Source organism: Excalfactoria chinensis, chromosome 28 (assembly GCF_039878825.1).
Source record: "Excalfactoria chinensis isolate bCotChi1 chromosome 28, bCotChi1.hap2, whole genome shotgun sequence".
In the NCBI taxonomy this organism is placed as follows: Eukaryota; Metazoa; Chordata; class Aves; order Galliformes; family Phasianidae; genus Excalfactoria; species Excalfactoria chinensis.
The window spans coordinates 887,980-903,105 of NC_092852.1; the positions used below are offsets into that span (position 1 = coordinate 887,980).

Genomic DNA, 15,126 nt, shown 5'->3' on the forward strand with positions numbered 1-15,126 from the left:
ACTGTTTTGCAAACAGAAAGCTTTAGGGTCAGGGTCCGTAGGGCACAGGGAGACGGATGTATGTACACTATAATACACACAGGCACAGGTGGCACCGAGATCCCCCTGCCAACTCCCATCCTGCCATCCCTACGGCAGAGCATCGCCCCCCCCTCCCGTCCATTGGAAATGATGGCAGGGATGAGGACATAAACGTGGGGGGTGGGGGGGGGCTGCCTGCAGGGGTGGGGGGTGCTGAGCTCTTTGGTTTCAACGCTGTGGCTGCATATTCTGCTGTGTCGCACCCCCAGACCCAAAGGGCTGCGTGGTGTCCCCCCCCCCCCCCACTCCCCAAAGGCCACACACCTTTGTAGGTGGGGGACCCCCATCCCTGTCCCCAAAGGCACTTTGCCCCCACACCGGGGTCAGTGCAGACAGCCCACCTGCAGCCCCCCCCCTCAGGAGATGGAGTTGAGGAAGTGACTCTCCCCGGCCAAAGTGCTCAGCATGGAGCTCATGTCACCCACGGCCATGTTGGCACCGCCGGCCGCAGGCAGCAGGAGACCCCCAGTGGGGCTGGGGGGGCCAGGCAGGAGCGTGGGGCTCTCCGCATCCTCCACGATGGCAGCAAAGTCCAGGTGAGTGTTCTCCAGGTCCAGCGAGTCCAGGCTGTTGAACGCCTGCTGCCCCGAGTCCGGGTAGAAGCAAGAGCTGCCTTTGTTGCCCCCCAGGCTCCCAGTGCAACGCCCGGGACCCCCGCAGCTTGCAGCAGGGGGACCCTGAAGCTTGTGGCTGCCTTTGCCCACCTGACCCGGGTAGCAGAGCAGCGCATCGCCGTGCGCTTCGGGGGCGGGATGGACGGGGGGCAGGCGCAGCCCGTGCTGGGGGTTGGCACCTGCCGCCTCGTAGGAGGGGTTGGGGTCGGCCACGCTGCCCCCATAGCCCACGCTGTTCTGGTGGCCCGGTGGCTTCACGCCGCTGGGGGGATGTGGCACCATGTCGGGGTTAAAGCACGGGGGGGGGCTCAGGAGGTGGGTGTTCTCCAGCAGCCCCTGCAGGTGACTGGCTTTGGGTTGGTAAGCAGAGTACTTGGGGCCAAGGTACGGAGCTGCGTGAGCGCCCTGGTACTGCCCGCACTCATCGCCCAGCCCCACGCCGGCCTCCCCACCCTTGGGGGGCTCCCCCCACATCAGAGCCTGCTGCGCCTGCACGTAGCTGCGGACCATCACCTCTTTGGCCTGCGAGGTGGGGGTGTGGGCCCTCCTGCCCCGGGGGCTCAACATGCCCACGTAGCCGCCGTGTGTTGGCTGCTCCTCGGCCTCGTACCCCCCCACGGCCCGGCCGAACGCGGCGGGTTGTGCAGCTTTGGCGCTGTGACACGCAGCGAGGGCCGGGCCGGGAGCTGAGTATCGCTGCTCCGATTTGATCTGCAAGCAGTTCAAGCGACGCCCGTCGTTAAAGCCGCCGTCCTGACACGCGCCCAGCACTTTGTGGTTGGGCGCTGGGTACGGAGCGCTGTGATGCTGCTGCCCGGAGCTCACGAGCAGCTCGTTGCTTTGGGGGGGCTCGTCCCACGGAGGCAGCGCGGTCCCGCCGGCAGCACGAGGGTTGGGGAAGTGCTGGTTCATCTGACACAGGGAGAAGTCAGGCTGCAGCAGTCCGTCCTCCATCTCCCCGTGCCCACCCGGGTTCAGCTGCATTCCCCCCCCCGGGCTCCGCTGGGTGCCTCCATACAGAGCCCCGCACTGCAGCTGCACGTCGGTCCCTTGGCAGGGGAAGCTTCCCTCGGGGTAGTTCAAGAACGGATCCATTTCCAACATGCCGGACCCAGTGCCAGGTCCGGAGCCCTCCGCGTTCACGCTCTCCATGTAAACATTCTCCCTGATGCTGGGTGGGTGTGGGGAGAAGACGCGGCGCTGGAGGCTGCCATCTGGAGCAGGCAGGGGCTGCAGGGCGGCTCTGCTCAACGCCGACCCGTTCATGTTCCCCACGCTTTTAAAACGCTGCACTTTAGGCACGCAATGAGGAGGGTTGGCTGCAGTCCGGGCCGGATCGCTGGCCCTTCTCGCCCCATTCCCAGGCACTAGATGAGGGTGAAGGCTGCCCACGCGATGCTCGTTGGAGCTGTGCCTTCGCAACAAGCCGTTTGTAAAGCAGGAGGGCACGGCCGGCTCCAGGTAGTCCCCGGGCAGGCTGCCGTGGCCGCCCAGACTCAGCGGTTCCACGCTGGGCAGCGGGGTCGGGGGCGGCCCACCCGTGGCCGCGGCGTATTTGGCTTTGAGTCGGTAGCGCTGAGCCGGAGTGAGGCTGCCCACACCCGGCAGAGCTCCGCACGGGTTGGCGGCGCTGGAGCGTCGCAGCTCATCCGGAGAGATGCAGTCGTAGCCGTCAGAACGTCCCGGCATCGTCCCTCCGTCGCCGGGCACGTTCGGCCCCACCAGGTACGGGGACGCGGCGGAGGAGCGGCGGCTGACGGTGTAGGCTGAGCTGACGGTGCTGGTGGCGCTGCTGCGGCGCTCGCTCGGTGGAACGGCCAGATCCGCTGCCGACAGCTCCGAGATGCGGCGCTGGGACGGGACGCAAAGACCGGCCACGTCCCCGGACAGACCTGGAAGAGAAGGGAACTTACAGCTCCAGCAACACAGCGGCCTATGAGACGATGAGCAGGTGATGGTTGGAAGGAAGGGGAGCCATCCAGAAGGACACGGACGGGCTGGAGAAGTGGGACCATGTAAATATAACAAGCACCTTCAGGCTGTTGCATTGGGTCAGAGCAATCCCAGGTACAAAGTGGGGGAAGGTCACAAGAAAGATGCAGAGCTCTATGGGCAGAGGGATGGAGCAGCTCCCCTATGAGGAAAGGCTGAGAGAACTGGGCTGGTTTAGCTTGGAGAAGAGAAGGATGCGGGGAGACCTCATGGTGGGCATCCAATTCTGTATAAACAGGAGCAGAATGGCTGTTTGTGAGGGTGGGCAGCCATAGGACAAGGGGGAATGGGTTTAAACTGAGACAGGGGAGGTTTGGGTTGGATCTGAGGAGGTTTTTCCCCCAGAGGGTGGTGACGCACTGAACAGGTTGCCCAAGGAGGTTGTGGATGCCCCATCCCTGCAGGCGTTCAAGGCCAGGCTGGATGTGGCTCTGGGCAGCCTGGGCTGCTGGTTGGTGACCCTGCACACAGCAGGGGGTTGGAACTCAATAAGGTCCTTTTCGACCCATTCTGTGATTCTATGCCACGATTCTATAGGACAGGACGTGGATTCAAGTGAAGGACGGGGCACAGCTCCCATTCAGCATGTCAGCACCCCTCTGTCTGCACAGCACAGCAGCCACGGGCTGCCCCACACCCAGGAGGTCTCACCAGCTCCGGGGATGGCCGGCAGATTCAGGCTCTTGTTTGCTGCCGGCTTCCTCATCTGCTTCAGTTTGTCAATGCGAAGGTTCTCGAGCTTCTGAAGGGCCATCAGCCCCGAGGTTCCCATGGGCTCCCCAGGCACCACGTCCTCCAGCGTGGACAGATCCTCGTAGCTGCCCCCCGTGTTGCCCATCATCTCCACCCCGCTGTCATTGTTGGTGGTGCTGCCCAGGGGGGAGCGGTCACTGCTGCACGACGACTGCCCTCCAGGGCTGGGCTGTGGCTTCTGGGGGGAACACAAGGGATAAAGAAGGTTCCAATATCCGCTCGTGCAAACTGGGATGCAAACCGACACCACCATCACCATCACCGCCCTATGGCTGCTCACCGAGGCCAAATCAGGCACCAACAATTTGCCGTCGTCCTTCCGGATCTCAGCGGGTCCGTTTGTGTTTTTCTCTTGCTTCATGTCTTGTGTTGCAGCAGAGGCAGGCAGTGCATGGCCAGGCAACGCGCTGCCCCGGTGCTTCTTGGTGACGTGGGCATCGGGGCCGTGCACCGTCTTCACGTGTTTCCGCAGGGAGCTGGGATCCGTGTAACGTTTGGTGCAGCCCGGGATCTTGCAGATGTACGGCTTCTGCGGGGGGAAAAAGGGACAAGGAAGGGGTTAGAAGGGTCGGATGCGACCCTTGGAGGTCCCTTCCAATGGGAGAACTGCATTTCGTTCCAATGAAGCACCAGAATCCCCTCCTCATCCTTCTCTGAGGCTGAGGAAACTGAGGGGGGGAAGGACAGAGAGTGAATCCCCTTGTGGGGTGTTAGAGATACAGAAATATAAGGACAGAGCTCCGCTGCATGGGGCGGGGATAAAGGGATCCTGGTGGGCAGAAGAAAGGGACTTGGGGATGTGTTACAGTGGGTGAGGAGGGAATCATGGAACCATAGAATGAATTGGGTTGGAAGGGAACCCCTGAGCTCCAATCCCCACCACAGGCTGCCAACCTCCACATCTGATAAGGAAAAGTCCCAGGGATCAACCCAAGGGGAACCCAAAGGGCGGCAGAGCCCCCCCCAGCCGTACCTCGTTGGAGTGGGTGCGGTTTTGATGCTTGGCCCGGTCGGAGGCGTTGGAGAAAGCTTTGTTACAGCCCTCGTGTTCACACACATAGGGTTTCTCACCCGTGTGGGAGCGTAGGTGAGTCTTGAGGTTCTCCAGCCGGGAATAGGCTTTGTTACAGCCCTCAAACTGCGGGGCAGAGCAGAGCAAAACAACCTTCAAGCAGACCCTGAATGACCACAGCACATCCACCATGCGCCCCATGTGCAGCTGTGCCACACCAACAAGCACAGGGCTCTGGTGCTACGACCCCCCCCCCACTTCATTTCCCACCCCCCAACCCCCCCCCCCGCAGTGCCATAAACCACCCTCAGCTCCATAAAGGAGCCCCGTTCCATCTCACCGTGCACTTGTGAGGCTTCTCCCCTGTGTGACGCCGCATGTGAACCACCAGCATGTACTGAGCCTTGAAGGGCCGCTGCTCCCGGGAACACGCAGCCCAGTGGCACACGAACTCCTTCTTCTCCCCGTGGATGTGCTCGTTGTTGATGTGCTGGGGGGGGGAAAAGGGAATCACGAGGGGCATAGGGGGTGAATTAAGAGGCCACATGGGGGCGGCCAAGAGAAGATCTAGGGGTCATGGAGGGTCCGAAGGGAGATGCAGAGAAGAAAGCAGGAGGTTTGGATGCAGAGCTTTGGGAGAGCTGGCCCAGAGGTGAGAAAGGCCAGGCTGGGTGGTGTCCCTTGGCACACAGTATGGGGAGATGACAAAGAAGTGGCTCAGGTGAAGAGGAGGATGAATCTCCCTCCCTTCCAACACTGCAGCCCAAGCGTGGGTTCAGGGTGCCCAGGTAGGACCTCACTCACATGCACCAGCTGCTCCTGTGTGTCAAACTCCCTGGCACAGCCATCCCAGTAGCAGTTTGTTTCATAGATGGTCTCAGATTCAGGTTTCCCATCTTCCTTCTCCAGATCTTCCCGAATGCTCAACATCCCCAGCAAGGGATCCTGGAGGAGCGTGGCCAGGTGAGAACTCCAGGGCACGACTCTGGGTCTTCCCTGTGCCTGGGAGCAACATGGGGGGGTGTGTGGAGCCCCAAGGCCTGGTCAGTACCTGTGTGCCGGTGGAGGCTGGGCTGGAGATATCACCCTCAGATTTCTCCTCTGGGTATTTGGCTGTCAAGGGGCTGCTCAGGCTCCTCTCCAACTTCAGCTGCTGCAGAGACAGGGGGAAATAGCAAAGCAGTCAGCAGCAGGATGCACACCCATTCTATGGGATGCACACCCATTCTATGGGACGCACACCCAGTCTATGGGATGCACACCCATTCTATGGGATCCCTGCATCCCTGCAGCCCCATACCTGGCAGTGTTTGAGGGTCCCACGAGCCGGGGTGTGATGCAGGAGCCCTGTGCGGGAGGACAGGGTTTCGTGGGAGCTACAAGGTGGCAGAGGTGGAGTGTGGCTGAACAGTTGCCCTTGGCCCTTCTGCTGCCCCGGAGGGTTCTGGTACCCCAACGATGGACTGCAAAGAGCAAAAGGGATGAGCAGGTGGCACCAGCAGAGGGCAGGAGTTTAGGCCGGGATCTGAGCTCTCAGCAGCTCCTGCCTTAGCACATCAGCCCTAATTGCCCTCCCGTTCAACCAGCCCCACTTTGGCCCCTGGCACTCCCCGAGCTGGGCAGCAGCACTCAGGTTCCTACAACCAGAGGCTGTCTGTGTGCCAGTGGGTCGAAGCCCGGTGCCCACCTGATGGTGCTGATGGAGAGGTGACCATAGGAGCCACTGCTGGAAGCGCAACGGGAGTTGATGAAGGCAACGAGGGAGTTGGGCGAGGTGCGGATCACCGTCTGCAGGTCAACACTAGAGTCTGACAGGGGTGAGATGGACAGAGCCCGCTTCTTGCCCAGCTTTCCAGCACCACGGGGCGTTGAGAACCGCGAGCCTGGGACGGTGGCAGAGAGTTTGGGGGGGCAAGTCCTCTTAGAATGGGTCCCGGAAGGCTGGAGCAACTGGAGTAACCCCCAAGGACACAAGCGTGGTGCTTTGGAGCCCGGCGGAGCGCCTGCAGTGTGCCAGCTGCTGGCTCCAGACTGTGGCAACGCTCAGAAGCATCCCCCCTCCCTGCCACAAACCCTAAGGGGTATCCAAAGCTCTTGACACGCACCAGCTCCTTTCTACAACCTATACAAGCCCAAGACAAGCGCCCAACCCTCTTGGCCAACACCGGCCTCTGTTTGAGCCAACACACATTTCCCTGTTGATAGAAACAACTGTTCCAGGTGAGGTCCTTGAAGCCCCAGCAGCTTCAGCCCACTCAGCACCGCTGGCACCATCGCCGGGAGATGCCCAACGCCCCCATTAACCCTTCACTTTCCTCACGTGCCCCAAGAGAACGGACTTACCATCAGCACCACCCTGGTGCTCAGTGCCGGGCGCCAGCCCATAGCCGTGGTGACTGCTGGTCAGGTTGGGCTGATGGCACACGGGAAAATCGAGTCCTGGTGGGGAGGGAGAGAAGGAAAGAAAGGGTGAAGAGTGAGAGAGGGAGAGCACCGAGGCTCCAACTGAAGGCACGTGTCCCCTGTGCCCACCCCACGCTGATGGGGCTGTGACCGACCTTGCAGCCCCGCTGTGCCCGCAGAGGGTCCGTGCAGCGGCCGCGGGCAGCAGTGCTCGGCGTAGCCGGGGGCCTGAGGCGTGACGGGGTTGAACATGGCACGGCGGGGCCTGCCCAGCCTTCAGGGCCGCATTCGCTCCTCTCCGAGGGGCCGGCGCCGGTCGAGGCCTGCGGAGAGCAGCGGGGCAAAGCCCCGGCCTCGCGTAGGCGCAGTGCCCGCAGGGGGCGCCGCAGCGCCGCGCAGGCAACGCCCGGGCCTCGGGGCCGCACAGGCCGCATCCCGAGCAGGCCGCGGCACCCCGCAGGCCCAGGCCTCCCCAGCAGGCCCCGCACCCAGCCCACACAGCACCGTGTTCCCAACCCAAAGTACTGGGGTTGGGGGAGCAGCCCCATATCACACAATTTGGGGCACGGAGGGTCCCGGGCTGAAAAGTGGACTCAATGATGGAACATCACAGACCCAACAGCGCCGGGACTCCCGCCTGGCTGCCCCTTCCATGTGGCATATGCTTATGGCGTATGCGTATCCCTTCCATATCCTGCCGCCCCCTGCCCATTATGAGCCCCTCACCCTGAGGGCTTCATCTCCCCAGCACCAGAGCCCGCATCGTTCCCTTTCTGGTACAGATTTAGTTGCAAAGGGCTTTAAAAACGGTCCAGTTCCTGTCCAAGCCCTGACGGCTGCAGGAGGAATGGGAGGCACAGCTGGAGCCGCTCTTGGCCGATGGACCCAGGCTGGCATCAGGGCTGCAGATCACACCCAGCCCCGCCATGGCTCCCCGCCCTGCCTGCGGGCCAAACCCTGCCCCGTCCCACCTACGCAGCCCACCGGGCTCAGCCCTGCCTGGAGCCTGGGCCTCGTTTCCACCCAGCAGCTCCCAGCCCACGGCGCTGCCCCCACCGTCCTGCCCCAGGACCCCCGTGGGTTTGCAAGGAGTGGGGGAACACGTGGGTGGCGCTGAAACCAAGGCCCCCTCAGCCTCCCCTATGGAGGAATTGCCCCAAAGAAGTTGGGCTGGGGGAGCGGGAGCCCCTCACCCTGCTGGGAAAGAGTCGGGTTTGCTGTTGGGAGCACAAGGGTGAGGGGGGCAGCGATTCTTCCGCATGAGTTGCCCCTTTGAAAGCTCGTCTTGGGGCTTTGTGAGAGTGTCAGGCAGGAAGAATGGAGGGGGGGGGCCGAGCAGGGCAGCACGGCGGTGGGGCTGGGGGCAGCAAAGGGAAAGACAAGAGGAGGAAACAGGGGAGATGGGGGGGGATGGATGAGGGGGTCTTACCTGTGTGCTGCGCCCACACCACGCAGCACGGATGTGGGGAGCAGCTCCAAGGGACCCCCCTCATGTTGCCCCTACCCCAAGTGCAGCATCTGGCAAAGAGAGGAGGGGGGGGAGCTCCTCAAAACCACGCTGTTGTGTGGAGCCGAGCGCAGCTCCGTGCAGCGCACGTGTGTGCAAACATGTGCAGGTGCACGGCCGCACTTGCACACACGTACATGCACATGGCCCTGCGTGTTACATACATGAACACACGTGGATCCGTGTCACCGTGCTTGCCGGGCTCCTGCTTGCATGGAGAAGCTCTCAGGTCCTGTTGGGTTGCAGCAGATCCGGATCCCTCCTTGCAGCTCCTGCAGCTGAAATGGGGGGTCACAGAGTGAGGGGACCCCCCCGAGCACCCTGTGGTGTTCACAGCACACACACGTGGGATCCATGTGGGCACACACACCCCATCCCTGCCGCCCCATAACTCCTCCTGTTCGGGAGCAGCTCAGTGTGTCCCTATGGGTACAGCGTGGGGGGGGGTCACAGAACCCCACCTATGGGTCACAGAACCCCACTCTGAGCAGTGGGGGGACCAACCAATGGGGGGGTGCAATGGGGGCCCCTTGATGCTCCCTGTGGGGTCTGGGGGGACACCCCGCACCCCAGCAGCCCCCAGCACGGGCAATGTGGAGCGGGGCCGGGGGGGGGGGGGGATACAGGGGAGCCAATGGGATCCAACCCATCATCCCCCCCCCCCTCCTCCCCATCGCTGCTCTCCCCTCCCCATCGCCGCTCTCTGCCGCCGCCGCGGCCCACCCAAGTCGCAGCCCATGGGCATAAATGCGAGCGGCGGGCGCAGGCGGGATGGAGGGAATCTTCCCCGGCCGATTCTTTGCCAAGAAACTCAAACTGAACCACATTCCTTCCCCTTCCCTGCCAAGAAAACACGGATCGCAGCCAGCAGACGGAGCAGGGCTGGCTCCGGGCGCAGCAACGCAGAGCAGGAGGGGATCGGGACCGGCCCCCCCCCCCATCACTGCTTCACCTCCCCCCCCCCCCCTCCTATCCTGCCTCTTTTTTTTGCCTTTTATTTCCTGCAAACGCCGCGTCTGATCGCTATCATCTGGCTCCAGTTTGTGTTGGATGGGGGGGGGTTGGGATAAAGGGGGCAAAGGGGCGCTGAGACCCACCGAGAAGGGATGGGAAACAAGGGACTGTGCCCCCATAGAAGGGCAGAGCTGCACCCATTGCAGCCGAACACGGAGGAGGGTTTTAGGGGGGGGGGGCTCAGCATCATCCCCAACATCCCCCCCCATCCCAGCGCAGCCCTGGCAGGGTTAACAGCCCCGGAGCCCCACAGCGGAGGAATGTGATGTCAGGGCTGGATTAGCAGCGATCCCATCCCGGCCGAGCTGTGTGTGGCACAATCCATCACAGAGCCCGGCGTGGGGGGTCCGGGGGAGGGACTGAGTGTGCGTGGGGGCAGCTGAGCTGCTGCCTGCGTGTGTGAGCGCACACTTGGCCACGTGTGTGTGTGTGTGTGTGTGTGTGTGTGTGTGTGTGTGTGTTGCACACGTGGTTTGCTTTATAGGAGGGGGGGGGCCCCCAACTTCGTGCCCCCCCCAAGCCCTGGACAGGCAGAGCTGATCCTACAGCCCCAGAGCTGCACCCCTGGGGTCAGCCGTGTGCCCCATTGGTTTAACCCCATGGGGCTGAACGCATTGATCTTCTCCCCCCTACATCCCCCCCACCACCACCACACACACACACGTGCAACCTGCAGGGCTGGGGGGGCAGCAATGGGGAGCAACACCCCACTGTGCCAATGGGAACCCAGCACTATGGGGTTGTGCCCCAGCCCCTGCACAGCCCCCCCTGGAAGCAGCTCCTCCTGCCCACCCCAGCACTGATTCCTCCCCCATAAGCCACTCACAGCCCCACACCATCCCCACTGCTGCGCCCTCAAAGCTCATTGCTTCGGGTTCAGGGGCTCTGAAAGGGGTCGGGGGGGGGGGGGGGGTGTCACGATCCCAGGCGGGTTGTGCAATGAGGAGCTCATCCCACGGTGGTCCCCAGGCTGGAGCTGTGCTGACTCTGGGGGGCAAAGGTGGAACTTCCCACCATGACACACAGCCCCATTCCTTCCTCCTCCTCCAGCCTTTAACACTACGATCCCCCACATCAGAATCCTCCTCTGCTGCCCCCATTGCTGCACCACGACAGGCCTGAGGTGCCCCCCCCCCCACGGGACCCCCCCCCCCCATCCACACACCACGTCTTCATATACCCCATCCCACTCCCACACGCATCCACACCCAGCTGGGACCTTGCACTGACACGCTCACTCTGGCTCACACACGTGTGTGCACACAGCAGCCAGGTGACCTGCGGGCAGGGGGGGCTGCAAGAGGTGGGGGGGCTCTCAGCTCTGTGCCCCCTTATGGGGCAGCCCCCAGCCTCCAGCAGCGGCGCTCAATAGGTGGTCCCTGTTTGCTTTGGCCCCACACGTCCCACCCCTACACGATGCTCCCATACAACCCATGGGATGGGGTCTGCAGGGAGGGGGGGGGGTTTGGGGGAGGAAGGGGGGAGTTGGGGAGGTTTTGGGGTGAGGAAAGCACAGAAAACAGCGGCGGCTGTTGGAGGAATTTTTATGTTTCCCCCTTGATGGAGCTGGAGGGAAAGAGCGAAATGGAACATGTGGGAGCCATAAAAGTCCATCCCCGAGTCATGGGGCAGCCCCTCCCCACCGCAATCACCCCCCACCCCACAGCGGGACAGGAGCAGGAGGGGGGGCAGGGGGTGATGTTTGTCCTCGGGTCACCCTGAGCCGTCCCCACTGCACAGCTCCGTCCTATAGGACCCCTTGGGGTCGGGGTGTGAGGATGCTCAGGATCTGGGAGGTGGGGAGGGGGGTCTTAAAGCATTAAAGGTGCTGCCCTGCAATATACAGAGCCCCATCAACCCCATCTGCACCAGGACTGGGATCTATGGGGCTGGATGGGAGGGTCTGCACCCCACATCTGGGGCTCTCCCACAGCCCTGCCCCATCTTCAGCCCCGGAAGCTGAAACCCGACGCGGTGTTTTTGCTGCTGGGTTCCCACTCCATGGCTGCTATTTTATCAGCTGTTCCCACTGTTATTCTGCTGCTTCTGAAGGGCTGCAGCACCGGGACTCACAGCTCACACCAAGAAGCCACCCGGGCTTTGCTATGTGTCACATCCCTGAGACAAGCGTGCAATGCACACGGGTACGTGCAATGCAGACGTGCCCACAGGTGTGTGTGCACACACAGGGTTCACACGTGCCCTCAGGGATGCTCTGACCACCAAACAACCACCAAACAACCACATCAGCGCCGATGGAGGGCAGGGCTGGGGTTATGGAGGAGGGCAAAGAGCAGCCCCAGCATCCAGACCCCCAGTTGGGGTCGATGGGAGCCACGTCCTGAACCCAGCACACTTGGGGTGGGGGCAAAAAGGAGGCAGCTTTGGGGGCACCTCAGGCATTGGGGCCATTGCCAGTGGCTGCTCGGAGTGATGGGGGGCTCGGGGGAAACCCCATTCAATGCACCCCCAGAAGGGCAGGAGGACCCCAGGCTGAGTGCTCCATGATGTGGGTGGGGAAGCAGCTTTGCCCCCCCGCAGAACCGGGGGGGGGTCCCCGGCACAGAGCAGTGGGCCCGCTGTGCTCTGAAGTGGAGGGGGGAGCAGCGCAGCCCCCCCAGGGAACCCCCTGTGCCAGCACCGAACCCCCGCCCAAGGGGATGCTGCTGAAGTGACCCAAAGTGACCCAAAGTGACCCAAAAGGACGAAGGGGGTGGGGAGCTGGGGGTCGCAGCCCGCAGCACCTCGCGTTCAGCTCGAGGAGCCCCGGGACCGTCCCGCTGGCGCTGCGTCACTGGGGCCGAGGCAGCGCCTGCCCCGCTCCGGTACCGGGGATGCGGCACAACCCGGAGCCGGACCGCCCCGACCGGCCCATCCCTGCCCCGGCCCCGGGGGAGGGGGGACACGGCGCTGCCCACCCCCCCGAAACCGCGAGAGCGTGGGAGCTCCGAACGGCCCGAACCCCGCGCTCAACCCCCGCATCCCTATCCCTACCTCCGGGCGGTGCTCAGCGCTCCGTTCCTCCCGGCGGCGGCGGTTCGGTCCCGGTGCGGTGCGATGCGGTTCGGTTCGGTCCCGGTGCGGTTCGATCCCCGGCGGGGCGGATCCCGGAGCTCAGGGTTGGACGGGACGGACGGCTCCGCTCCCCCCCCCGCTCCCCCAGGGCTCGGATCTCGGTCCGCCCCCACCGAACGCAGCGGGACCCCGCGGGGGCGGCGCGTCCCGGGGCAGAAAGCGGCGGAGCCGCGGGACTCAACTTGGGGCGGCGGCGGCGGCGGAGCGGAGCTCGGGACCCCAACCGGGAGCTCCGCGGTCACTCCGAAAACCCGGGGTGGATCGGGCACGCGCGGCCGTGCACACGCGCGGGGCCATCCCACGTGTGTGTGTGTGTGTGTGTGTGTGTGTGTGTGTGTGCAAACGGCTCCGAGCCCGTTCGTGGTTCCGGATGGATCCGGGCCCACGTTGGCAGCACTCACAGCCCTGCAACACACGCGGAGCGGGACCCTCACCCACCTGCACACACGGAGCTGCTCACACGTGGCTTTGCACACACACGTGCACAGCACGCCGGGTGCCAGCCCTGAGCCCGACCCTCATAAGGGATGAGACCCCCCAGCTCTGCCCGCACTGCAAGGCTGCATTTGGGGCTCCAGGCCTGCAGCCCCCCCCCAACACAGAGTATGGAGGTCCCACAGCCCCCTGCCCTCCCCCTCGTGTGCCCCACACCCCCCCTTGTCACCACACATGGAGGGGGCGGATGCAGCAGCAGCACCGCAGGGATGGGGGCTCAGAAGGGGGGGGGGGGGGGGGGGCAGAGATGGGGGTCGCCGTGTTGGGGAGGTGGGGGGGTCACTTTCCCTTTGGGGCCGCGTCCCTTCTCTGTGTGTTGGTGCTGTTTGTTGGTCCCGGTGCTGTCACAGTGTCACAACGCCGGCCCCGTGTGCGGCTATTTCAGGGAGCTGCCCTTTGCCCTCCGCTCCCAGGCGGAACGTGACAGCGCGTGGCAGTGCCAGCAGGGCACAACCCGGGGGGGGGTCGAACACAACACCCCCCCCAGGCTCCATTCCCATTCCCCAGAGCCCACCCTGAGCCCTACGTGCCCTTCTGGGGGGGGTGGCACACTCAAAAGGCGCACGCAGCCCCCCCAGGTGGCGCCCGGCACTGCACTGTGTGATGCTCACCCCCTCCCCATCCCCTGTGTGCTCTCAAGGTGCCGGAGCTCCGTGCTGCTGCCGACCCCCGTGGCCTCTGAGTGGGATTTACCCTGTGAGAGCTGCGTGTGCCGCATTAGGGCTCCGTGTCCTCCCCGTGTCCCCATGTGTCAGCACGCACCGCAGGACCGGGGCAGCCCTGGAGGACACATGGGCCACAACAGAGCTCTATGTGCCTCAGTTTCTTCTCCCATCACCCAGGACCCACCTGCTGCCCCTTCCCACCCCCCCTCACCCAACCGCAGTGATGCTGCCCATTGGGTGCAGGGAGATCCCTCCTGCACAAAGAAAAGGCCTCCACAGGTTCCCTGGGGTCTGTGGATGATTGCTCCCCCCCCCCCCCAGATCAACCCTAATACAGTGCCAAGGTGGTGGGTGCAGTGAGAGTGTCCCCCCCTCCCCTCCCCCGTGCCGTTTCATAATGCTCTTCAGGGGCTGAGCAGCTTTCCTCCTGAGCTGAGTGACCCCGGTTAAACCAGCAGGAACCCCCCCCCAGCCCCGTACACTGTGAGGGGCAGCACCGTGCGCCCCCTCCCCACCCCAAAGCCCCTTCCCATGGGGTGACGTGAACACCCCCCAGACCCAGGGCAGCTCAGCCCCCCCCTGCATGGAGGGCTGCACACACAGCCCCCTCCCCGCCCCCAGCCCCCACCCCCAGTTAATCTCGCCCTCCCATTTAGGAAAGTCAAAGCGGCTCAGAGCGGGGTGGGATGATCCGGGTGGATTAAGGGCTGAGCGGCACCCCCAGCCCCGTGTTCACTGTGGGTCAGCGTGTCAGTGTGTCAGTGAGTCAGCACCGGGATGGGCAGCATCCGCACTGCAGGGAAAGGAAAAGCAGAAGCTGCTGGATGAGCTGGGGATGCTGCAGGGTGGGAGCGAGGAGACTGCAAACCTATGGGTGCCCCCAGGCTCCAAAAGCCGTATGTGCATCTCTCAGCTCCTGCGTGGGACGCTGCCTTGATCTGCAGTGCAGGGTGGGAGGAAGGAGGGCACAAATCCCCGCATTCTCACCCCAAACCCACACCTGCAGCTCAGTATCCACATGGCAATGCGAGGCGTTGCTTCATCAGCCACCTGCACGTGTGCCCCAAAGCCCGGAGCATCGGATAAGGGGGGGGGAGGAGGGGGAGCTCTACCCGTTATAGGGTCATTTTGGGGTTGGTGCGCCGTGGCTGCGCTGCCCCACAGCCCTGGGGGGGGGGGGGGGGGGCTGCCTGCAATGCGTGGCTGATGAAAGCTGCCCTTTGTCCGCCCCAGCGCGGGGCCAAGTGGGTTTGTTCCCAGATAAAACGGCCCCACGTTGAGCTTTGAGCAGCGCTTGCACAACTGAGGACCCGGGGTGGCCCGGTGGCATCGTGGAGGGATGAGAAAGGGGGGGGGGGGGGGGCATCACCTCCCATCCCACGACCTCCCCAGCCCCATATTGCATGAGACGCTCCCCATTGGGCATCATTGGGCTGCGGTGGGATGCTGTGGGGCAGGGAGGGGTTATGGGGTGATGCGTGGTGAGCTGTGGGTGTGTGGAGGTCAATGAAGGGT

The 15,126-nt window shown here is 63.8% G+C and overlaps 1 protein-coding gene across 1 annotated transcript; it reads right to left on the bottom strand.

The window, feature by feature from the left end:
- Nucleotides 1-437: 437 nt before the first annotated feature.
- Nucleotides 438-12,580, bottom strand: GLI1 (GLI family zinc finger 1). Its single transcript, XM_072358045.1, has 14 exons — nt 12,371-12,580; nt 8,527-8,640; nt 8,285-8,373; nt 7,011-7,178; nt 6,796-6,891; nt 6,140-6,335; nt 5,753-5,915; nt 5,504-5,605; nt 5,257-5,397; nt 4,793-4,942; nt 4,414-4,578; nt 3,721-3,969; nt 3,339-3,618; nt 438-2,587 (listed from the first exon to the last, which is right to left on the bottom strand). Exons 4-14 carry the CDS (start codon nt 7,105-7,107, stop codon nt 438-440), a joined length of 3,789 nt encoding a protein of 1,262 aa, XP_072214146.1. The 5' UTR covers nt 7,108-7,178; nt 8,285-8,373; nt 8,527-8,640; nt 12,371-12,580.
- Between the last annotated feature and the right edge of the window lie 2,546 nt (nt 12,581-15,126).

Coding starts and splice junctions, on each gene's coding strand:
- GLI1 (XM_072358045.1), bottom strand. CDS start 7,107: ATGTTCAACCCCGTCACGCCTCAGGCCCCCGGCTACGCCGAGCACTGC. Junction 4,579..4,792: donor AGAAGCCTCACAAGTGCACG/GTGAGATGGAAC, acceptor TCTGCCCCGCAG/TTTGAGGGCTGTAACAAAGC. Junction 3,970..4,413: donor ACCGCACCCACTCCAACGAG/GTACGGCTGGGG, acceptor TTCCCCCCGCAG/AAGCCGTACATCTGCAAGAT.